This window comes from Cajanus cajan, chromosome 1 (genome assembly GCF_000230855.2).
Source record: "Cajanus cajan strain Asha chromosome 1, NIPB_CcT2T_4, whole genome shotgun sequence".
Classification (NCBI taxonomy): Eukaryota; Viridiplantae; Streptophyta; class Magnoliopsida; order Fabales; family Fabaceae; genus Cajanus; species Cajanus cajan.
In genome coordinates this window covers 77,581,845-77,606,509 of record NC_138517.1, presented here as the reverse complement: position 1 = coordinate 77,606,509, position 24,665 = coordinate 77,581,845, and the positions used below count along the sequence as shown (strand labels likewise).

At 31.7% G+C, this 24,665-nt stretch overlaps 2 protein-coding genes, 8 non-coding genes and 1 pseudogene across 11 annotated transcripts; 10 read left to right on the top strand and 1 right to left on the bottom strand.

Annotated features, from left to right (window-relative positions):
* Positions 1 to 1,402: 1,402 nt before the first annotated feature.
* Positions 1,403 to 7,167, bottom strand: LOC109793046 (dihydrolipoyl dehydrogenase 2, chloroplastic). 2 transcript variants are annotated; one of them, XM_020352517.3, is made up of 15 exons: positions 6,726 to 7,167; positions 6,127 to 6,273; positions 5,888 to 6,022; positions 5,611 to 5,719; positions 5,106 to 5,230; positions 4,704 to 4,829; positions 4,538 to 4,618; positions 3,658 to 3,720; positions 3,495 to 3,569; positions 3,335 to 3,413; positions 3,153 to 3,253; positions 2,844 to 2,957; positions 2,163 to 2,276; positions 1,910 to 1,981; positions 1,403 to 1,805 (listed from the first exon to the last, which is right to left on the bottom strand). In XM_020352517.3, exons 1-15 carry the CDS (start codon positions 7,008 to 7,010, stop codon positions 1,755 to 1,757), a joined length of 1,677 nt encoding a protein of 558 aa, XP_020208106.1. In that variant the 5' UTR covers positions 7,011 to 7,167; the 3' UTR covers positions 1,403 to 1,754. The 2 variants fall into 2 exon arrangements, with proteins under 2 accessions (XP_020208106.1, XP_020208107.1); XM_020352518.3 differs by having other exon boundaries at positions 1,403 to 1,802.
* An 8,333-nt stretch (positions 7,168 to 15,500) lies between these two features.
* LOC109793045 (small COPII coat GTPase SAR1A) lies at positions 15,501 to 20,757 on the top strand. The gene is made up of 3 exons (XM_083063238.1): positions 15,501 to 15,665; positions 15,746 to 15,877; positions 20,164 to 20,757. The coding sequence occupies exons 1-3, from the start codon at positions 15,537 to 15,539 to the stop codon at positions 20,482 to 20,484; spliced, it is 582 nt and encodes a 193-aa protein (XP_082919364.1). The 5' UTR covers positions 15,501 to 15,536; the 3' UTR covers positions 20,485 to 20,757.
* LOC145954037 (small nucleolar RNA snoR83) lies at positions 16,487 to 16,610 on the top strand. Its single transcript, XR_014431247.1, has one exon. It is a non-coding gene; the product is annotated as a small nucleolar RNA snoR83 (small nucleolar RNA).
* LOC145954036 (small nucleolar RNA snoR83) lies at positions 16,911 to 17,034 on the top strand. Its single transcript, XR_014431246.1, has one exon. It is a non-coding gene; the product is annotated as a small nucleolar RNA snoR83 (small nucleolar RNA).
* On the top strand, positions 17,335 to 17,460 carry LOC145954034 (small nucleolar RNA snoR83). The gene has a single exon (XR_014431244.1). It is a non-coding gene; the product is annotated as a small nucleolar RNA snoR83 (small nucleolar RNA).
* On the top strand, positions 17,760 to 17,884 carry LOC145954033 (small nucleolar RNA snoR83). The gene has a single exon (XR_014431243.1). It is a non-coding gene; the product is annotated as a small nucleolar RNA snoR83 (small nucleolar RNA).
* Positions 18,185 to 18,310, top strand: LOC145954031 (small nucleolar RNA snoR83). The gene has a single exon (XR_014431241.1). It is a non-coding gene; the product is annotated as a small nucleolar RNA snoR83 (small nucleolar RNA).
* LOC145954032 (small nucleolar RNA snoR83) lies at positions 18,608 to 18,732 on the top strand. Its single transcript, XR_014431242.1, has one exon. It is a non-coding gene; the product is annotated as a small nucleolar RNA snoR83 (small nucleolar RNA).
* LOC145954035 (small nucleolar RNA snoR83) lies at positions 19,032 to 19,156 on the top strand. The gene has a single exon (XR_014431245.1). It is a non-coding gene; the product is annotated as a small nucleolar RNA snoR83 (small nucleolar RNA).
* Positions 19,456 to 19,579, top strand: LOC145954038 (small nucleolar RNA snoR83). Its single transcript, XR_014431248.1, has one exon. It is a non-coding gene; the product is annotated as a small nucleolar RNA snoR83 (small nucleolar RNA).
* Positions 20,758 to 22,180: 1,423 nt separating the features above from the next.
* LOC109814974 (pentatricopeptide repeat-containing protein At2g36730 pseudogene) lies at positions 22,181 to 24,158 on the top strand (annotated as a pseudogene).
* Positions 24,159 to 24,665: the final 507 nt, after the last annotated feature.

Below are 24,665 nucleotides of genomic sequence, written 5' to 3'. Positions count from 1 at the left end.
GCTGTGCTTATGGAGAGTTGAATCTTGACTTTACTGTTTTTAATACTGGGAATAAAAGGGAGGTAGCTTTTGCTTCTAATGGGTAGCACTGCATCATACTTTTGGATATGGTTTTAATTGAGGAGAAGTTTGGGTTTTCATTACTTAACATCTAACCAAAAGAGTGAAAGGGTTTGGGAGATTCGCCTGGCTGATTTTAGTCTTTCAGAAGGGGGTTGGAGAAGGAAGAGAGATTGCTCTAAATTAAGCCAGATCCTTTTCATAATACTTTTGTTACATAAGTTATTTGTGCAATGTTCATCATAGCCTACAGAATTCTCCTTTTCAGTTTTAGCTGGTGGAAATAAGTGTATAGATTCTTCTGTTTTCTTAAGAATGGGATTGAATCGGAGATTATAATGTATGAATGGATATATTAATTTTATGGCTACTTTTGGCGATCCTCTTCCCCCCTTATTTTGATTGTTTAAGTGAAAAATAATGTTAATCAGATCCATTTACTAACACGTTATTGGTAAGCCAAGATGCACTTGAGATAATGTCTCAGCTCCTTTCAGCTGAGCTGCCTTAGGGTTACATGATGCGCATTGCAGGAAGTTTGCCGGTAAGCACTAAATCTAAAATCTTGTAGATAATTTGCAAGCGCAAAGGTAAACTGTGCCTTAACGTGATTCATCCATGGTTCTAAAGCTCTCAATCTTTTAGATAATTGTCTGTAAAGTATCGCATGTTCTATGTCAGTTCATCCATGGTTCTAAAGCTGTAAAGCAACAAATGTAGAATTGTCATGTGGTTTATTAAAACTACCTAGTGTCCCAAGCCCAACATTAATTGCATACTACTAGTGGCTTGGGCAGCAACTATAAATTGGTTGATGTTGGGAGTTGATGAATGTGTCTCCTATATTTTTGAGCGGCCAATATATATGAAAAATATGGATGATAAAAGATGAACCTATATTGTATTTATAGGGTTTATTTGCTTTGGATTTTAATAAAATTAATAAATGTTAATTGAATTGATATTAAAATAATCATATTTGAAATGACATTCAAAGCGACTTTATAAAGTTAGGTTTTTATGTGGATGGTGAAAAAAAAAATTGTTACCAAATTATTATTATTTTTATCTGGTAGAAAAGCTAAGAAATGTTGGTTGTATAGGTGATTGGAGTATTGATGAAAGATATCTCAAGGGATCATTTGTGCAAGTTGTTTCCCACGTGATCCAATCTTGTACGATAAAGCAGAATTTATGAAAAATAATCTTGTTTTTATCATGTTATAAAAAAAAAATACATGTACATACCGAGAACCAAATTGGAAAATAGATGACTGCATAACCATCTTGATCAGGAGGGACTCGTGGTTCTTGAACGTCATCTTGCCAAACCATAATCCGATTGTAAAGAAAAAAAAAATTGCTTTTAACTAGTGGATTGCGTTATTGTCAGCAAGGTTGAAAAATAGGGCACTCTCAGGCCACCGAACATGAAACATCTAGACCACAACTTAGAGGAAACGAGTTTCTAAAGAGCAAAAATGACGAATATAATCTTCTCTTAACACTAACAATATGCCTAGAAAATAATATATCGGCACTCATCCATTCTGAGACCACTGGCGAGACTCCTCCAAACGGTTGCCCTCAGTTACCAGATTTTGGATGTGTTGGAGTATTCCGCCGGAAGATGTGAAATGCATTGAAACTCCGTTTGTACAGGAAACTCTTGTAAAGCATATACTTTGGATAGATTAAACAGTTACTGGTTCATTCACTGGGCCAGAAGCATGTTCTTTAACCTGCTTTAGTAATTGAAAAGTGGGAAGCACGGGTTAAAGCACCAGGCACTTCAAACTATTTGTGTGTACGCATGTGCAAGTCTGGAAGTAAATTATGGATAACTCACTTTTGCTGATTTAAACAGTTCATCAAGCACCTCAGACAAAGTTGGATGAGCATGAACCGCAAATTTTATATCCTGTATTGTAGCACAACAATGTTGGAAGTTAACAGGGATAACGAGATTCTCGTGGATATTAAAAGGTATGTTTATCAACAAAAAAATGGACGAAAAGAACCCTATTTGTCAGTGTAGTACATGCAAATAAATAACTAAATCCCAAGCTCTCACATTTGACAGATTTGGTAGGAAAATTTACCTGAATACGTGTTCCTAATGCTATTGCATTGGATGCCTCATGGATGAGATCAGCTGCATGCAACCCAAAAATATGAACTCCTAATATATCTCCATTGTCGGGTCTATATATCAACTGCACAAAAACAGTTTAAAGACAGTTGGTAAACAATGAAGCTGGTATAGAACAGCGCATCAAGAAGTAAACCAGGACTCCCTGCTCCCGAGCCAAATAACATTGATATCACCAGAATAATAATTCAATTTGTTTATATTATTTTTTGGGTATTGGGATCCAAGGGTCCAATGGGGAAATGGTATGCAGAGGAATCAAATCCATCAGGTTAGCAGCTTCCTGATCTTAAATACCAATTGAGCTAAGTAAGGCCCACTGGTTGTTTAGATTTTGGAGGGTCCATAATCATGCTTAGTTTGACAAATTCAATTCTCACATTTTTTCAAGGTTGCAAAATGGTCACAAGATCAAGAATATGAAATCAATTTTAGCAAGGGGGGCTCAGTAATTTTTCAAAAAAAAGTCCCTATAATCATCATACTTAAAAAATCATTGCACTTTACGACAACCAAACAAATTTAAAAAACCAAATCTTTTAGCACCATTTCCTTCACAATCTAACCCAAACAAGAACTTTATAAGCTTTTGTACAAGAATAGTATGAAGGGCAAGATACAGGAATATAACCTTGGCAAGACCCTCGCCTTCGTTTTCTGCTAAGGCCTTTGTGTTAGCTTTAAAACTTGTTTTGGCAACACTTACTTCAAAACCCTCCTTTTCACCTTTCTCCCTTGCTTGAGGCTGGATATAGATATTTGATCATAATACATGAGTTCAGCTTAGTGAAGGACAATGAGCAGTAATTCTATTATATAAATTCTACAAGGGGAGAGGGAGGACAAAACAGAAGAACAGAGAAGGGGACAGTTAGCCATGTGTATGAAAGAATGAAACGCTGGAGCATGAAACATAAGCCAAAAGAAGAATGTGATATACCTCTGTCAATCCAACCATGCTGATTTCAGGATGAGTGAAACAAGCAGCTGGTATGCTTAAATGATTGATCACATGATCTCTTCCAGTGACTTGTTCGACCACTGTAAAACAATCTTTTCGTCAAGTAAAAAGAAACAAATGACTCAAATATTAGGGGTGAAACTACATTACTTGCTTCATACCTGAAATTCCTTGTGCGCTGGCAGCATGAGCAAGCATCATTTTGCCATTTGCATCACCAATACAAAATAAATGAGGGACCTATCATTCCATACCCTAAATGAGTAACACTGGGTCAGACCAAGAGAAAAATAATGCGTGCATGAAAAATTCGAAACAAACCAGGTTTCCATTTGAATCAATTACTCGCATGCGCTCATCCACAGGAACGAAACCACGCTGTGTTACAACATCAATCTGCCGGAATATGTAAAGAAACACGTCTAATCACTTCCTCTGGGGGAAAACATTTTATCCAAAAGACATTTCAGTTAGAAAGGCATACATTCTCCAATCCAAGACCTTGTGTGAATGGAGCCCTTCCAGTTGCTATTAGTGCAGCATCCACCTATATCAAAAAGTGGCAGATTGTTAAATTCAGTAATTTAATATGCAGGTAAAAAGATGCATGCTTGCATACATACTTGGATGGATGGATAGATATGTAAAATACTAAAATGTGATCTATAATTGAGATTTTATAGACAATTGCAATGGTACACCACTGGTAATTTCTATCTTTAACAGTACATATGATCAATGATTTCAGCTTGTACTAGTAAATTCAATGGAGATACGGATGCCACTAGCCCCTAAAGCTAAGCAGTCAAATGTAAATTTAGACAAGCAGGAAGGACAAATCCTGGAACATTAACCATTTCTGCCCCAGTTATGGATAAGTCACAGAATTTTCCACCTCAGTGCAGATACATGCACTTGTACAGCTCTCACTAAGCTATATTAAAGGGGAGTATGTTAATCACTTCTGGATTTTGAAAATGTGATCCAAGTTCATTACAAGGTTTCATACCATGAGAGCATGCTGCATTAAGAGTGGCCTAGGACAAAAGATAGCTAAGCTACTAAGGGTGTGTTTGGGAAATAGTTGAGTTGAACTGAACTGCAGTTGAAAAAAAAATTATACTCACAAGCTTTTACTTTTTTTACATTGGAACATGTGTTTTTTCGTTGAACATGGTTTTAAACTGGTATTCAAACATACACTAAATTGTCTAAACTGTCTGACTAGTTCTGTATGAGTTTGTTCCCTGGTGACATGTCCTCCAAATCCAATCAACATTTGCCAATTATTATTTCCGTGGGAGAAATTCTAACAGTTAATAGCAAAGTAATTAACTAAAAGCCTTTAGGGAAAAATAAGGTACCTCTAAAGTGTCTTTTGGTTCCTTGGTCTTTGCATCAATGAGCTCAATTGTGACAGGTTTTCCATCTCTTGCAGGAGTGATCTGTATAGAGAACAAGATGACTATAAAAATTCAAAGTAGCAATTCAAAAAAAAAATTATAGGAACAATTACCAGATGTAAATTACCTTGGATGCAAAAACACCAGTATGGTAGTCAATATTCCGGGGGTTAATGAGAACCCTCTGAGCCAACTTGCTAATTTCAGGATCAAATCCAGGCATGAGCTGATCTAAAGCTTCAACAAAAGTAACCTGCAAAGTACCATTATTACCAAGTATATCTATTCTGCAATCCTCACTAATTTGGTTTCTAAATTTTACAAATAATGAAATAATATAAAGTAAATGTTTTTTTTACTTTTCTGTGCCATAAAAACAAAAGCATTAAAAGATAAACGAGCACTCAATATAAAAATAACATTAAGATTTCAGACATCGTAAAAGGATTAAAAAAAATGGCAAACTATTGCCAATTCTTCTCATGAACAAAATATAATGGAGAAAAAGAAAGTATCAGGAAAGTGTTACCTCACTTCCAAGAGCTGTATATACGTCACTGAATTCAAGGCCTATATAACCACTTCCTACAATTGCTATCCAATCTGGAACAGTCTCCAGTTTGAGTGCATGGTCACTGGTAATCACAGTCTTCCCTGAATGCATTTACTTGATGAGTCTTCATTAATGATACCAAGTAAAACTTGAAAGAACAAAGAAAAGGAAAACAGAGGGACAGTATCAGTATTCTAATATCCTATCCTATATACTATCGATAAAACATCTCTATAATACTAAATTGATCACTTCTTTATCCATTGCATGCTTACTACTTTTATATTCAACAGCATTCTACTTTCAAAGCCACTAGGGGTTGGACATGATGTTTATCATAGACAGTATGATATATCCCAGTTTCTGGTAGCAGGAAGACATGTCTATAACTAAGTCCTTTTCATTGAGTAAAATTAGAGGTGTTAACATAAAACAATAATGTCATGAAGAGAAAAGATAAAACATGCAGGCTATGGTGTACCATCAACTTCAATGCCCTTGGGAACAAAAGGAACGGAACCAGTGGCAATGATGATGTCTTTTGCAGTCACCACTTTGTTGGAAGAGCCAACTTTCGCCTTTTGAGGACCCTGCACAGATTTACACACAAGGGAGCAAACAAAAAAGTTAAAATCTCATCTGCATCTCTGTGGTCCAAATCCAAACCTTGGCTGACGAACAAAACAAATAACTCAATTTCCAAAGGCAATCACAATACCATTTATCTCCCACATCACTAAGCGCGACAACTCACTTACCAAAATAGTTCCAAAACCAGTGAGTATGTCCACTCCAAGTGCTTTCATGGAGTTGGTCAAGTTGCCACGGATTTTCGAAGCAAGATTATTAGCATGGTCAGCAACAGCCTGTCTGTCATACCCAGCAGCAGAAACCTAAAACATTAAAAAAAAAAAAAAAATCATAACACAACCAAGCTCTCTGCCATGAAGCACGCTACATTCTAAAGTTCTAAACACATTTCACACGATACTTTAACCTGCAAACCCAGCGACTTCAAGTGATGATCATTCCGCAGCTCCCGCATACGACCACTCACAGCCAAAAGAGCCTTAGAAGGAACACAGCCTCTGTTCACACACGTCCCTCCAACCACGTCTCCCTCAACAATCGCCGTTTTCAAACCCTGCAAAATTTCTCCGAAGAATATATAACTTCAGCAACACGTAATTTCATCGTTAATTAACGAGAAACGCTGGCAAGTAGCATTCACGCTCTTCTAAACACACTCCTTGTTATTAGCTAAAATTCATCGAAAATCACAATACGTATGTCTCACTTCTTATTTAATGCAATACCTATAATTAATGAGAAACGCTAGCAAGCAGCGACCACACTCTTTCAAATCCACTCTCTGTTATTAGCTAAACTTCATCAAAAATCATAATATGTGGATCTCACTTCTTATTCAGTACCTATAATATTCTAGCTTATAATAAATTTTAACCAATAATAACAGAGAGTATTGCTACTTGCTAGCATAGCATTAGCACCTGTCTTAAATCTTAATTAAATTAACTTTCTAAATTCATTTCCAACGTACTAGAGAGACAGAGAGAGTAAGCGCGTCGAGTGTACCTTCTCGACGGCGTGGAGCGCGGCGCCGTGGCCGCCAACGCCGGCGCCGATGATGAGCAAGTCGTAGTCGAAGGATTTGGGAGCGGTGCCGTTGTCGGAAAGCGCGGCGGACACTGCGGCGGAGTGTGCGCGGCGGCGGGTGTGGCGGTGGACGATAGAAGAGGGAGTGAATGCCTGGCGCCTGAGAGCGCAGAAGCGGAGATTTGAAGGCGCGAGAGTGGCGACGGAGAAGGGAAAAGAAACGGTGGGAGCGTATGAGGAAGAGAGCGAAATGGATGATTGCATTTTGAAGGAAGAGAAGTGTCTGTGTGTGAGAGAGAATTATGAGTTATGAGGGTAGTTTGTTGGTTTGGAACTTGGAAGTTGGGGACAGAGAACGGAGATATCCGAGTGGAGGCGATAAACCCACCTTTTCTTTGTCTTCCAGAATTCATAATACAATATTTTCCACTTACAAGTATTGTTTTAAAGTTAGACCACTAATTAACACAGTCAAAGATACTGGATCATGATTGAATCAATAAGTGAATAGTATAATCACTATTGATGTATTATTTTATGTATTAAAAGTACAATATAAATTTTATATTTCTTATATAATCTACAAAATGTGTTGGTAAAGTGATCCTTTTATTTTTAAGCAATCTCGTAGATATGGGTTATATTCTTCACTCAACAAAAACAAAAATCTCTCATATTAAAAAGAAATTGTGATTTCAACTTTCAAATATTTTGTTCCTAAAATAATTACATGATCCAAGTTATAATTTATTAATTCATTCATTCAAAAAATAAACTAAGTTAATTTTTAGTGAGTTGATGATATTTTCAATCAAATAAAAGGCTTAAATCAATTAATCATTGATTCTCAATTCAATTAGTCATTCTAAACTAGTTTTTTAAAATATTAATTTTAATTATCAAAATTATTATTTACGATAATTTTTATCGATTAAATCATAAATTTGAAACCAATTTAAAAACTTAATTTGATGTGGTTTTGGTCATTTTAAGTGTAGAATAAGTATTAATAAGATTATTCTCAACTACAACAAAGATTCAATAGTACTCAATTATAATTTCTTGATCACATCAAGATACTCTTTTATCAATATATTGAATATTCCAAATTGCAAAAACTCTCAAAACCAAAATAGATGATCATAAAAAACTTCACAATCAAATTCACCACCATTCTTCTAAACAACATAATGCATGTGATGCATGAACTCACACAATTACATATCACATATTATATTACTAATAACAACATAATTAAGTAGTAGCTTAGACTTCTTAAAGCACATGCGTAAACAAATTACTCACTTAAGAATAAAGTCTCAAATGTTAAACTCTTATTTTAATATGTTTTAATTATTCTATAATTCTCTATTAAACTCTCATTTTTTTAATAAATCCTTATAAAATTCATTTGTTTGTATCCTAATGCAATCAACCACATATTTGAAATCTAGCATGATTGTATTATACATTAGCATAATTGTGTTAGGCAAGATGAGGGCAAGCACATATGTGCTATCTCCCCATCAAGATCATGCTTAATCTGTCACATCTTTTCCATGATTTCATTAAAATATGTTTTTATAAAATTAATTTTATCTTTTTTCATTAATTTCTTAGATGCACCTTTGTTTAAAAAAAAAAAACTTCCTTAAATTATTATTTTATTTTTATTTACAAATTAAATACTATTCATGTTTTTTTAACACATGTTAAAAGTATTGTATAAGAATGTGCCCATGTACCCATTATTTTCAGATGCTTTAGTCACTTGAAAATAACATAAAACCTAATAAGGATAATTAACACTAAACTCACGCAAACTAAAATGTTATTAATAGTGTTAATATTAATTGAGAGCTTAGAATGATAATCTTATGCATCCTTTTACAAGAAGCAAATTAATGTATGAATCTATAAGCTTGTCAAGTCATGTAGGATATATATATATATATATATATATATATATATATATATATATATATATATATATATATATATATATATATATATATATATATATATATATATATGAGGAGGAATCTTTTTACTTCAGGAGTAAGTCTACTTAGACTTATTCCATTTAATAACTCATGTTCTACCATCAAATTTCAATTATCTAACCGTTCAATTTAAAGTTCTTAATGCATAGATCAAATCTGCAAATTTTTAGAATTTTTGAAAATCATTTAATACTTCATTTCATTGATTCAAATCGACGGATAATCATAAACTCATTTTATACATTGATTCGAATTAATGAAACAAAGTGTTAAATGATTTTCAAATTTTCTAAAAATTTGCTTGATCTATGAATTAAGAATTTTTAATTGAACGGTTGGATTGTTAAAATTTGATGTAGAACATGAGTTATTGAATAGAGTAAGTCTAAGTAACTTACTCCTAGAGTAAATGGATATCTCCTCTCTCTATATATATATAATGATGTATAAAATCCGGTGTGTTTCAAAATCAATGACTTAGGCTCCCTCTTGGTTAATTTTAGTTTCAATTTTTTAAAAGCCAACTTTTAGTTTTGAGCTTAGTTTCTTTTTTTGTTTTATTTTTTAATATTATAAGATTATTATTAATCATATAAATTTTTTAATGGAATGAAAGTACAACATAACATAATATATGAGAAAAATCCAAGGGGCTATTTGGTTGTCCATTTTCTATTTCATTTCGCGTAAAAATAGACAATAGTACCGGAAATATGTATGTTTTATGTGAAAATATTTTCAGAAATAAGTGAAAAATTAAGAATAAAAAAATGTTGTTTTTCAACTTTTTCTCAAAAAAAAAAATGAAAAGTCTTATTTTGCCAAAAATATTTTAAAACCCAGTTCATTATTTCTTTGCAGTGTTTTCTTTTGTATTTTCAATTTCTAAGTAGCTTGAGATCATGTTATTAGGTTAACTTTGAACTATTTATAAATTTTCAAATTGGACCTTATATTAAAAAAAATGCAACTAGAATTAAGAATATCCTATCTAACTTTGGTGTAACCCTACTCGTACTTCATTTGGACGAGAAATGATATATTGTAATAAGAAATAGAGTATAAAAATTGGGCTGAGTTTTAAGCAAAAAGGAAGTTATTTTTATTTTTCTTTGGGTGAATAGAATTAAGAAGTAATTGGATGAAATGATTTCTTTTTAATTGTTTTATTATATTGAAAAGTAAAAAGGGCAAAAAGAATGAGAGATGTTTAAACATTATTTTTCCCTTCATAGTTGACAACACAACAAAAGGTCAACATTTAAATGCAAAATATTGGAAGTTTTAAATACTATATTTATGCCCAAAACATGACATAACGAGTTTGATAACAAAAATTATAAATAAAAGAGAAATGTGAACAATATATTTTTTAATAATGTTTTTAAATGCATAAATTATTTGATAAAATTTACTAAAATACATACAAATTTGTGACTTATATCTCTTATTTAATAAATTTAACTTGTATTTTTTTTAGTATATAATAATTATTAAAAAAGTGCACTGTTAACATCCTTTGTATATGAAAGTCCAATAAAAAGTGTAACCAAATTGTTGGAATTAAAATTAATGCTCGAGTCAGAGGAAGAATAAATTTGGTAGGTCCATGGAAATGATTCATTTCTCCTTTTTCCTTAAGATCTAGTTATTTATATAATTTTCTTGTGCTTTATATATTTTTCATTTCATTTTTCTTATGTTTTTTTATATTATTTCATGTATATTTACGACAAAAATGTGATAGACAATTTATAATCCTTCATTCACAAATTATCTTCTCTTGCTCCAATCCTTCATGAATTACTTAGAACAACAATCAAAGCATAATTATGAACAATTTATAAGTTTAGAAACTCAATTAAAAAAATTTCTAAATGCATTAATTTATTAAAAACATCAAACAATTCAAAAAATTTACTAATTAAATTAACCTATAATAAAATATTCATTATTATTAAAGTATTTTTACCCACTATAATCGAATTAAAAAGATTGAAATAATATGTATGAAATTTTAAATTTTAACTTTTATTTGCCATTCATTTAATAAAAATATTTATTATTTGTATTTATAATTTTTCTTAAATATAAAAATACTTATACAAGAAAACTTGCCATTTTTTTAAACCTGGATCTGATATAATTATAAAAAATTACATCGTTCCTCGACTCTTGATAATCAATCGACACATTAAAATAAATAAAAAATAATAATTTGTGTCAATCCACAAAATAAATCCAAAAACCTTAAAAAAAAGTGTCGGTAAGAGATTCTCTAACATTATTTTCTTTTACGTATTTTTAATTATTAATTAAAATTTATTAAAAGTTATAAAGTTAGGAATCAAACTCATTAAATAACAACTGAAATTCATTAAATGTGACTACAAGTGGACAACTCACAAGTTTTTTTTAAAAATAATCTTATTATTGTATCTAAAGAAATACATTAAAGAAGATATTTCGTTTATTATGATGTAGACTTGTGCTATAATAAAAGATATATATATAATTTTCTTAGATTAATTTTAATATTGGAAAATTTTACGGTACCCATTATAATAGTGGGGTACTGGTACAGTCGTTTAATTTTATTTTTCTTTTTATAATTATTTGTTTTATTTTTATTTTAATTTAATATTTTAATAATTTATCTTTATAAAGTTTTCTATATCTTTATATTATTTTTATATTTTTTAAATTTTATCTTAATATAACATCTATTATAATTAAATAGTTTAATATTAATATTTTGTTAAAATGTTTTAATTTTTTTTTTGTTAATTTTTTGAATTTATAATATAAAATAGTTTTTCAGTTGTATTATTAATTATTTTTATTTTTTATTTTAATATTTTTATAATGTTATTATACTTTATGTTTTAAATTTTTAATTGTATCACATATAAATAAAATTTATTATAAAAATTGACCTTTCAATTTTTTTGTTTGAATTAGTCTTTTTGATAGATTCATCTTCTACAAATTTTTAATCTAAAATTTATGTTATTTTAAATTTATTTTTTTAAAATTTATTTATTTACATAATTTGAAGTACCAAAACCTTTCAATTATCATGAGTACCAAAACTCTTCAATTATTTTGAATTTATTTCTTTATTATGATGTAGACTTGTGCTATAATAAGAAAAATATATATAATTTTCTTAGATCATTATTAATATTTATGCATGATCAATTTAAACCGTGAATCACTCCCAAATTATGATTAATATGATTTTAAAAATAATTAATATAAAATTGAATAAATTATATTATCCTTTCTTAATAAAAATATTATTCAGTTATTTTTTTATATTAAAATATATAATTAAGTTTATTTAATTTAATGTTCTTAATGTAAATTAAACTTCATTATCTTAAAAGATGTAAATATCACATTATTCACTTTTCACATATTAAAATATTAATTAATTTACACATTTATTTCTTAGAGACGCAAGCACTATACTATTACTCTTCTATTATATTAATTTAACATCATTAAATAATAATTATTATAAGATTTTAAAAGATACTTTTAATTTAATTATTAACAAAAAAATATAATTTTAATTAAAATATATTTTAAAATATTTTAGCTCGTTGTCATTTATTTACTTAATTAAAAAATTGTAAAATATATAATTAAATTTAAATTAATTTATTAAATAATAAATAAAATAAATTTATAATATAAATTATATATGTATACTTTTATATATAAGTAAAAAAAATATAATATAAAATAACATATATATAAATATTAAATTTATTAAAAAAATATAGTGATAAGTTTTTTTAAAATATAAAAGTTAAAATATATTTTTAGTCTCTCTAGTTTCACTTATTTTACTTTTCAATTCTTATAATTTTAAATACACATTTTTAGTCCTTGTATTTATTTTTTAATACTTTTCAATCCATGTAATTTCATATGGATTTTTTAGTCTCCATACTTATAATCTTATAATCTTTTTAATCTATGTTATTAATTTTTTTTAACATTGTCTCTTTTGTGTTGATGTTCAAACAATATTAATTCAACTTTATGTATAAAATTATTCTAAGGGGGGTGTATTGGTTTAGGATTTCGTAGGATTTTAAAAGACTTTTTTTGAGTAAAAAAGTCCATTGGTATTCAATCAGGATTTTATGTCACTTAAAAACAATCCAGTGGTATTCAATCTGGATTTTGAAGATTTTTTAAAGAGTCCATTAAAATCCACTGGTATTCATTTGAGATTTTTTACAACTTAAAAACAATCCATTGGTATTCAAAAATATAAGGATTTTAAAGGATTGTTGTGTGAGAGGGATTTTGAAGGACTTTCTAGTGTTATCTATAAATACCAGATTCATAAAACAATCTCATCCAAACCCAACGGATTTTGAAGGATTGTTTGAAGTGATTTTTCAAGTGTTTCAATAATTTTCAAGTGAGTTTTTCATCTTTTTTTTTCTATGCTCCTGTCTTCTCCATTTTTTCTCTATTAATAATACTATACTATTATTCACTGCTCATATATAATATTGTAGTATTGTTCTCATCCCATTCTCCTATTTTGTGAAACTCTGATATGTAAATGATAGTGTCATTGACTTGCTCGATTTTTCTGTTCGTTCTCTTTAATTGACTTGTTTTATTTTATTCTATGTAGTCGAATTTGTTCCTTTATATAACAAAAAAAATGCTTGAAATTTCAACTTTTAAGTGGTAATTTTTTTATAACACACGTCAAGAAAAGAAAAAGGATAAAGATGAAATTGATATCATAATCTCTAAATATATATATATATATATATATATATATATAAAAGATGAATTTGTTAGGGTTTCTGTGAGTAGAATGAGATGAAAATGGATCTTTAGTTGGGGGAAGAACCCTCTCAGCATAAAAACTGCGAACTCTCTCATTCCCTTGAATTTGTTACTTTTATCCCTCCTTTTATGACTCAACAATTATTTTATTATTTTTTACTATGAATTTTTCTTTATATATATATATATATATATATATATATATATATATTCTCTATATCTAAATACTTCCGTTTATATAAAAAGATTATATATCTAAATATTTTCTCAGTATTGAATATACTAATTTTTTTATATAAAAAATTATCTTTTGTTTCTATATTTTCGATTTTACATTTTTTTTATAATGATTGAGAAATTTGATCTATTTGGATAGCCAAGATATATTCAATCTTGTATAATTGGTGTGCTTCTAAAAATAATAATATAATTTTATTGATTTTGTCTCTTATCCATAATTATTTATATAACTGATTTTCATCATATATTATTTTAGTAATTCAAATTGGAGATTCACATGGAAATAATAAAGAAAAAGGAAAAGAGAAAGAAAACTATGAAGCTTGGACCAAGGAGGATTCCGATGAATTGTTACAATTGATAGTGGATGCTATAAAAAGATGATAGAATATTATGGAGAATTATTATTATTATTTATTTAGACATTATTGTTTTTTTTAATTATTTATCTTTGACTCTTTTTAAATTTGAATGTTTGAATTTTTTTTTAAATCTTATCAAATGTCAAAACTTCACAAAATCCCACATAATCCATTAAAATCCTGATTTAAAAGTATTGTAGAATCCATTAAAATCCTGATTTTAAATCTTGTAAAATCTTGCAAAATCTTAAAAGTCATGAAAATCCTGCAAAGTCTTTTAAAATCCGCAGGATTTTTTTCACTAAAAAAGTCCTTTAAAATCCTAATCCAATACACCCCCTAAATTAACTTTCTCGATCCTCCATGTTTCTTTTGTACTATTACATATGATTCTCATTATTGAGACTTTTTTTTTTTAATTTTGCAAAATTGAAAATTTCTACTAAGTCAATACAAAACACACAATAATATAAAAAAAAATTAACAATAAAAACTAAAAAATTACTATCCAAATGAATTTAAAAAATTAAAAAAGATAAAAAATATGTCGTTCAACGCTCAAAATTGAAAGACCCTTTTCTATCCTCACAAAAAGAATGCTACAAAAAGAATTATCGAGAATTAAAAGAATTAACATGAATTACAAGTATAATTTTTTTACAAAAAAAACTATTTTATACTATTTTTTTAAAAAAAATAAAATAAGTTATATTTTAATTAAATATAAATAACTGTATCTCTTTTTTTTAATCAATAAATATTTCGATAATATCAACCAAATTCAATCTTAAAACTTAAAATACTTGTTAGTACATCATAAAGAAGGGTTTTGAATGAAAATCACAACTACTCCTCAGCAGCAGTCACAAGTAGGCAGCCACCTACCCACCATGGTCCTCCAGTTTCCTGTCAGATGTTGAAAAATTAAATTAAAATAAAAAAGAAGAAAAAACAGAGTTGCATTACATTAGAGCATTCCCACCACATGCGCAGACACGTGATTCAGGATCTCTCTCTATCTGTTTCTCAATTCCCATTCATATTCAGAAGTGAAAAATTCATTACCCATTTTCTCTCTATATTTCATTTAAAAATTTATAAATTAAATTAAAGAATCAAAATTAAATTATAAAATAAATAATTAATAATTTAAAGACTTGAGTGATTAGAAATAATTAATTTATTTGAATAATAAAACTATAATAAATTTTAGTATTATTTATTTTTAATTTGAAAATTTAAAAATAAAATTGTTTAAAAAATTATAACGAGTAAAAATGGTTCCAAACCTAAGTATGGGCTATATATAGGTAGATATTCTTGCGATCTGTGAGTCTCTTTCTCTTTCCCCTCAACACAACATGTTCCTCTTCGACTGGTTCTATGGCATTCTCGCTTCCCTCGGTCTCTGGCAGAAAGAAGCCAAGATTCTCTTCCTCGGTCTCGATAATGCCGGCAAGACCACCCTTCTTCACATGCTCAAAGACGAGGTTCCCCTTCTCTTCTCTTTTTTCTTTATTCCTTTCAAGGTTTCATTTTTTATTTTTCTAATTTTGAAATTCCCTTGCAGAGATTAGTTCAGCACCAGCCCACCCAGCACCCCACTTCCGAAGAATTGAGCATTGGGAAAATCAAGTTCAAGGCTTTCGATTTGGGTGGCCATCAAGTTGCTCGTAGGGTTTGGAAAGACTACTATGCCAAGGTTTCTTTTTTTTTTTTTTTTTTGGCTTCAGCCTCTTGATCTTTATGTTGGATGACAATCTGTGATTTTTCTTTCTGACTTTAGGGTTTCTCAATGTGGGGTTTGTTTCATACTTGGATGGGGTGGAACTTGTAGCTGATGATAGTTTTCTGGGGTTTGAAAGGTTTTATTGTTTCATTGTTGGCTCAACTGCTTTTGACAAGGTTGTGGTGCAACCAACATGTTCATAATAACCTGGTTGTTGTATTTGTAGTTCTTTTTGAATCTTTACTTTGTTGGGTTTTATTTAATTGGTATAGTATTTCTGAAATATGTTGGTTGGATACGACTTCTTCACTGACACTATAAGTATAAACCCAGCACCTTTACTTCTGTGCTGGCTTGTTCAATATGGTTTGCAAGATTTTATAATGAGGTGTTTGTAACTGAGAATTTTGTTGATGTATTATTGTTTCTGCTTCTGTAAATCTTTGAATATTCTCAGCATCTATATTTTAGATTCTGTCTTTGTGCAGTTGTTTTCACTCTTTTGGTTAATAGTTTAGTATAACACAACTATTGGCTTGACTTTCGTATGTGCTCACCGATCCAGCAATCTATGCCTTCATGAACTCAGACGAAGCTCTTTGTATTTATCTGACGCATGGGAGGCAAATATTGACACTGGAAATTTTGCTTATAGCATCTCTTTAAACTTTTCCGGAGGTGTTTACTAGTTGATTTCCGAACATCCTGTTTTTCCCCCTATGAATGAGAAAGAAAGAACATAAAGAAGAGTACAGGAACAAATAACAGATGCCTAGATCTGTGTGCCGGGATAGTTATTAGCCTTTCTAATGAATTGAATCATCCTTTTTAAGAATTAGTAGACAGTCAAGACTCAGGGCACAATTGTAAATTGATGCATTTTTTTTCTCTTTTGGCTTTGTGCAGTCGTTTTCTGATTCACTCTTTTGGTTAGTAGTTTAGTATAACACAACTACTGGCTTGACTTTCGTATGTGCTCACCGATCCAGCAATCTATGCCTTCAAGAACTCAGATGAAGCTCTTTGTATTTATCTGACGCATGGGAGGCAAATATTGACACTGGAAATTTTGCTTATAACATCTCTTTAAACTTTTCCGGAGGTGTTTACTAGTTGATTTCCGAACATCCTGTTTTTCCCCCTATGAATGAGAAAGAAAGAACATACAGAAGAGTACAGGAACAAATAACAGATGCCTAGATCTGTGTGCCGGGATAGTTATTAGCCTTTCTAATGAATTGAATCATCCTTTTTAAGAATTAGTAGACAGTCAAGACTCAAGGCACAATTGTAAATTGATGCATTTTTTTTCTCTTTTGGCTTTGTGCAGTTGTTTTCTGATTCACTCTTTTGGTTAGTAGTTTAGTATAACACAACTACTGGCTTGACTTTCGTATGTGCTCACCGATCCAGCAATCTATGCCTTCAAGAACTCGGATGAAGCTCTTTGTATTTATCTGACGCATGGGAGGCAAATATTGACACTGGAAATTTTGCTTATAGCATCTCTTTAAACTTTTCCGGGGAGGTGTTTACTAGTTGATTTCCGAACATCCTGTTTTTCCCCCTATGAATGAGAAAGAAAGAACATACAGAAGAGTACAGGAACAAATAACAGATGCCTAGATCTGTGTGCCGGGATAGTTATTAGCCTTTCTAATGAATTGAATCATCCTTTTTAAGAATTAGTAGACAGTCAAGACTCAAGGCACATTTGTAAATTGATGCATTTTTTTCTCTTTTGGCTTTGTGCAGTTGTTTTCTGATTCACTCTTTTGGTTAGTAGTTTAGTATAACACAACTATTGGCTTGACTTTCGTATGTGCTCACCGATCCAGCAATCTATGCCTTCAAAAACTCAGACGAAGCCTTTGTATTTATCTGACGCATGGGAGGCAAATATTGACACTGGAAATTTTGCTTATAGCATCTCTTTAAACTTTTCCGGGGAGGTGTTTACTAGTTGATTTCCGAACATCCTGTTTTCCCCCCTATGAATGAGAAAGAAAGAACATACAGAAGAGTACAGGAACAAATAACAGATGCCTAGATCTGTGTGCCGGGATAGTTATTAGCCTTTCTAATGAATTGAATCATCCTTTTTAAGAATTAGTAGACAGTCAAGACTCAAGGCACAATTGTAAATTGATGCATTTTTTTTCTCTTTTGGCTTTGTGCAGTTGTTTTCTGATTCACTCTTTTGGTTAGTAGTTTAGTATAACACAACTATTGGCTTGACTTTCGTATGTGCTCAACGATCCAGCAATCTATGCCTTCAAGAACTCAGACGAAGCTCTTTGTATTTATCTGACGCATGGGAGGCAAATATTGACACTGGAAATTTTGCTTATAGCATCTCTTTAAACTTTTCCGGGGAGGTGTTTACTAGTTGATTTCCAAACATCCTGTTTTTCCCCCTATGAATGAGAAAGAAAGAACATACAGAAGAGTACAGGAACAAATAACAGATGCCTAGATCTGTGTGCCGGGATAGTTATTAGCCTTTCTAATGAATTGAATCATCCTTTTTAAGAATTAGTACAGTCAAGACTCAAGGCACAATTGTAAATTGATGCATTTTTTTCTCTTTTGGCTTTCTGCAGTTGTTTTCTGATTCACTCTTTTGGTTAGTAGTTTAGTATAACACAACTACTGGCTTGACTTTCGTATGTGCTCACCGATCCAGCAATCTATGCCTTCAAAAACTCAGACGAAGCCTTTGTATTTATCTGACGCATGGGAGGCAAATATTGACACTGGAAATTTTGCTTATAGCATCTCTTTAAACTTTTCCGGGGAGGTGTTTACTAGTTGATTTCCGAACATCCTGTTTTCCCCCCTATGAATGAGAAAGAAAGAACATACAGAAGAGTACAGGAACAAATAACAGATGCCTAGATCTGTGTGCCGGGATAGTTATTAGCCTTTCTAATGAATTGAATCATCCTTTTTAAGAATTAGTAGACAGTCAAGACTCAAGGCACAATTGTAAATTGATGCATTTTTTTCTCTTTTGGCTTTGTGCAGTTGTTTTCTGATTCACTCTTTTGGTTAGTAGTTTAGTATAACACAACTATTGGCTTGACTTTCGTATGTGCTCACCGATCCAGCAATCAATGCCTTCAAAAACTCAGACGAAGCCTTTGTATTTATCTGACGCATGGGAGGCAAATATTGACCCTGGAAATTTTGCTTATAGCATCTCTTTAAACTTTTCCGGGGAGGTGTTTACTAGTTGATTTCCGAACATCCTGTTTTCCCCCCTATGAATGAGAAAGAAAGAACATACAGAAGAGTACAGGAACAAATAACAGATGCCTAGATCTGTGTGCTAGGATAGTTATTAGCCTTTCTAATGAATTGAATCATCCTTTTTAAGAATTAGTAGACAGTCAAGACTCAAGGCACAATTGTAAATTGATGCATTTTTTTCTCTTTTGGCTTTGTGCAGTTGTTTTCTGATTCACTCTTTTGGTTAGTAGTTTAGTATAACACAACTATTGGCTTGACTTTCGTATGTGCTCACCGATCCAGCAATCTATGCCTTCAAAAACTCAGACGAAGCTCTTTGTATTTATCTGACGCATGGGAGGCAAATATTGACACTGGAAATTTTGCTTATAGCATCTCTTTAAACTTTTCCTGAGGTGTTTACTAGTTGATTTCCGAACATCCTGTTTTTCCCCCTATGAATGAGAAAGAAAGAACATACAGAAGAGTACAGGAACAAATAACAGATGCCTAGATCTGTGTGCTAGGATAGTTATTAGCCTTTCTAATCACTTGAATCATCCTTTTTAAGCGTTAGAAGAAAGTCAAGACTCAAGACACAATTGTAAATTGATGCATTTTTCACCTTGGGGGAGAAGATTTATCTTGAAACTAAATTTTGAAGTTCGTATGATCTTTGTTGTTTATTATCTGAATGCATTACATTTCCTATTCACCAATTTCTCAATATGTTTGCATTTTTTTTATTTGTAAAAATTACAATGACGATAATAGAGTTTAAATCTAGGATCATGTGAATATTATCCTAACTCTCCACTAATAATCCGACCCTAGTGTAGTAGTGTCTATTCTTATCAGTTTAATATGTTTGGCTTACCTTTCCAGTATTTATAACATCTTGAGGGGTGTTGGTTTCTTTAGCAAAAACAAGCTTTTCACTCATCATTGCCTATGCTTCAATTCAATGACTCTGATGCTGCTTAGTGTTGTTGGGTACTTTAGTATTCTCACCTGTGTTGTCTTTCCAGGTGGATGCTGTGGTGTACCTGGTTGACGCTTACGACAAAGAGAGGTTTGCGGAATCTAAGAAGGAGCTTGATGCCTTGCTTTCGGATGAAGGCTTGGCAGGTGTTCCATTTCTTGTGTTAGGCAACAAGATTGACATTCCTTATGCAGCTTCGGAAGATGAGCTACGGTATCATCTAGGCCTCACCAATTTCACCACTGGCAAAGGAAAGATCAACCTCACAGACTCGAACCTTCGACCCCTTGAAGTGTTCATGTGCAGCATTGTGCGCAAGATGGGGTATGGTGATGGCTTCCAGTGGCTTTCCCAATACATCAAGTAGACTCCTTATTCATTCTTAGTTCCCCTTTCTCTTGTCAACTAGCACCGTCTGCAGTTACATCAGAAGATATTTTACCCTTGTTTTTGCTCTTGATGATTTTTGATTGGATTTTGATAGAACTGCAGTGATAATATTACATGATAAAATTTGTATCTTCAAAGATTTTTTTTGGGGGAATATTCTCCTTTGAAATACTCAATTCTGTTGTAGGGTGGTATGACTTGGCAGGAACTCTAATAAATCTGGAATGTTAGTACATTTTCTTCCCTGTTACTTAAGAATGGTAGCTGAGTTTTTTTTTTTTTTCCCTTCTCATTTCTGGCTTGTTCTGATTATGTTTTTACAACTAAGAATGGAGAGGAATGTGCTATTCGATAAAAAAAAATATTTTAATGCATTGTGTGTTGCAGTTTTTTTTTGTCTAAGACCGGATGTTTTAAAGCAATATTGGACTCTCTGATTAATTTATGATGACCTGGGAGGACTTACTGAAGGAGATAAAGTTCTTTAAATGTTTCTTTTTCTTTTTCATTTCTTTAAATGATGGCCCATGAGGCTTCTTCTTTTCTTGAGTGAAATCATGTTTTATTATTAAAAAAAAAAAAAAAGCAAAGTGTTATTTTCCCCCCTCTAGTTTTTCATTTCCTTAAAAGGGGAAGGTGGACTGAACACATTTCAGTAGATTATAATATTTTTTTTTTACAAAATAAAAAGGGAGGAAGTAGTTTTAGAAAAGAAATTAACTAAGGTAACTTTTAAAAACAAGTTGCACACAATGAATTAATTGATATGAGATCAAACGATAAAACTTTTAGTCTTAAAAGACATTTAAGCTAAATTGATTCGCAACTTTTATATTTTTAAAATTTTTATCTTATGTTTTAACTTTAAAGTAATTGTAAGTTGTAAAATATTGGGGACAAATATAGCCAGACTAAATTCGATATCTTTTAGATCGGCATTGAATATATTGTGATTTAAATGAGTCCTAATGTCGTTAAATTTATTAAATCATATGATGATTATTTTTTTAAAAATTATTTTAGAGTATAGGTTTGAGTTTTTATTTTCAAAACTATGTAGTCATAATATTTTATTGTAACTATTTTATCAGTTTTTTTAGAGAAATTTTAATGAACTTTTAACTTTTCATATAAAATTAAACCAATATTTATTTAATTATTCAACCAAATTAGATTTTTAGTTTTTTTAATCTGAAATCGCACTCACCTATGTTTTCAGTATTTTTAGTTATATATATATATATATATAAATATATATATATATATTTATTAAAATGTTCAAATAATATTTTATTAACTATTATACTGCTTAATAATTTTTAATTAAATGTAATTTTTTTAAAATTTATTATTAGATTGAAAGTTCTCACTCCTAAATTACATTTACAAAATTTTTTATTAATTCAAAATAATTTAATATTTCATTTATATATATATATATATATATATATATATATTCAAAATTATTAAAATATAAACATTTTAATAATCTTCAATTTTAACATAATTAAATATAAAGATAAAATATAATATAAAATTATAATTAATGATTAGATTGACAGAATTTACATTTAATATAACATGATATAAAACTAAAATTCACATTTATTAAATTTGATTTAAAAATGTTACTTATATATTGTATTGAGATATTTATTATTTTAAATACGTACGTGATGTTATGGGTCTCTCTACTATTCACTTTCGAATTATTTTCCCCAACTCACGCACAGGTTCTTCATCAGACCCACCACTAGCAGTGAACACAATGCTCCCTCTCTTTCTCGGAACCATTATCTTAGCGGCGTAAAAACAACTGAACACGTTCACCTTAAAAACGCTCTTCAACTCACCAGGGTCATAACCACTTTTCAAGTACCCCACGATCTTGCTTCGACCAACCTATATGCTAGCTACGTAGTTGCTTCTCTATTCCACCACAGCCAATTCTAAATCCATATACGTCACTTTTCACATGCAAATGACCTGTTGTTATGTATTCAGGAGCAGCATAGCCGTGAGTCCCCATAACCTGGTCCGGCTCCCAGTACCGAAAACACAGTCCCTCTTGAAGAAGCAACAATGTCTCTCTCTCTTAAACACGTGTCGTTCAATGGACCAACTCCGCCAAATCCAGGCACAAATCCACGTCTCTGGTCTCTACCAAGACACCCACATTCTCTCCCAACTCGTCTACTTCTGCTCCCTCTCTCCCTCCAACAACCTCTGCCATGCGCGCACCCTCCTTCACCACTCTGCCACCCCATCACCCATTTCCTGGAACCTCCTCATCCGAGGCTACGCCGTCAACGGTTCCCCCATTCAAGCCTTCTGGGTATTTCGGAAAATGAGAGAACGCGGCGTTATGCCCAACAAACTCACCTTTCCTTTCCTCATCAAGTGTTGCGCTGCTTCTTGTGCTCTTAATGAGGGCAAGCAGGCGCACGCGGACGCTGTTAAGTGTGGGTTGGACTCCGACGTTTACGTGGGTAACAATTTGATTAACTTTTATGGGTGTTGTAAGAAGATTGTGCATGCGTGTAAGGTGTTCGAGGAAATGCCTGACAGAACTGTTGTTTCTTGGAACTCTGTTATGACTGCTTGTGTTGAGAGTCTGAGGTTGGATGATGGGATTGGGTATTTTTTCAGAATGAGGGGTTATGGGTTTGAGCCTGATGAGACTTCCATGGTGGTGGTGTTGTCTGCTTGTGCTAAGTTGGGGTACTTGAGCCTGGGAAGGTGGGTTCATTCGCTATTGGTTTTGAGAGGGGTGGTTCTAAGTGTTCAGTTAGGCACTGCTCTTGTTGACATGTATGGAAAGTCTGGGGCTTTGGGTAATGCAAGGGCCATTTTTGAGAGAATGGGAAAGAGGAATGTGTGGACGTGGAGTGCAATGATATTAGGGTTGGCTCAACATGGGTTTGCTGAGGAAGCCCTTGCATTATTTGCAATGATGAGTAATGGTAACCGTGATATATGCCCAAATTATGTGACTTATCTTGGGGTTCTTTGTGCTTGTAGCCATGCTGGGATGGTGGATGAGGGTTACCGGTATTTTCATGAAATGGAACGTGTCCATGGGATCAAGCCCCTGATGACGCATTATGGAGCCATGGTTGACGTCTTGGGCCGTGCTGGTCGTCTTAGAGAAGCTTATGAGTTTGTAGAGAGCATGCCTGAGCTTGACCCGGTCGTGTGGAGGACGTTACTTAGTGCATGCACCGTTCATGATGTGCATGACCATACAGGGATTGGGGAAAGAGTGAGGAAGAGGTTGCTAGAGATGGAGCCAAGGAGGGGAGGGAACTTGGTTATTGTTGCTAATATATATGCTGAAGTGGGGAAGTGGGAGGAAGCGGCAAATGTGAGGAGGGTCATGAGAGATGGAGGGGTGAAGAAGATTGCTGGTGAGAGTTGTGTTGACTTAGGTGGGTCCATGCGTAGGTTCTTCGCGGGGTATGATCCCTGCTCTGATTTGATGCCTGTCTATCATGTGCTCCACGGATTGAACCTGCATTTGAAGATGGTTGACTAATACTTGTAATAGTAGTGGATTTCAATGAAGACTAATTGGTATTGAAATTAAAGAAGGGCAAATGATAAGTTCTTTTGACATTCATTTTTATAAATTAGCCATTTATTTTTATATTATTTCCAAGAATGTTTTGTGGCTATTTTCTGTTTAAATCATTTCTGAAATTTGTTCATTTTCACATGGTTAATCATTTTTTTTCTTACCAGTTCTCAGAAAAAAATTTCAAAATAGAAAATAATTTATTCATAAAGTTGTGCATAATCTTCCAACTGCTGGATACATGAATGTCATCAAAACCCGTGAGTGGCAACGCCAAGGTAAGCTGGTTAGATGCACAATGTCGTAATGGAACAGCCTAACGCTTGGAATTTTCTGTACAAAAACAAAAGGATCTAGGATGCCAATTTCACTATCATTCACTAATGATTTTTTGGTATCCTCCTGCAGAGATAATTTTATATGAGGTATTATCATAAATTAAATCCAAATACCTCTTCTAGTCGAAATTCAAATATTTGTTTTTTCGTTTTTTGGGTTCAATTATATGAAGAAGCCTTCTAATGCTCCTTGGGCCTTTTGATTTTGGGCTGTCTCATTACCACTTGGATTTCTGATTGGGCTTA

Bases quoted from the DNA above. Each gene is read 5' to 3' on its own strand.
- LOC109793046 (XM_020352517.3), bottom strand. From the start codon at position 7,010: ATGCAATCATCCATTTCGCTCTCTTCCTCATACGCTCCCACCGTTTCT. The intron at 5,720-5,887 runs GTAAGTGAGTTG...AAATCTGTGCAG, and splicing joins CTGGTTTTGGAACTATTTTG to GGTCCTCAAAAGGCGAAAGT. The intron at 3,414-3,494 runs GTTTGTTTCGAA...ATGGAATGATAG, and splicing joins TTGATTCAAATGGAAACCTG to GTCCCTCATTTATTTTGTAT.
- LOC109793045 (XM_083063238.1), top strand. From the start codon at position 15,537: ATGTTCCTCTTCGACTGGTTCTATGGCATTCTCGCTTCCCTCGGTCTC. The intron at 15,666-15,745 runs GTTCCCCTTCTC...ATTCCCTTGCAG, and splicing joins TTCACATGCTCAAAGACGAG to AGATTAGTTCAGCACCAGCC. The intron at 15,878-20,163 runs GTTTCTTTTTTT...TTGTCTTTCCAG, and splicing joins GGAAAGACTACTATGCCAAG to GTGGATGCTGTGGTGTACCT.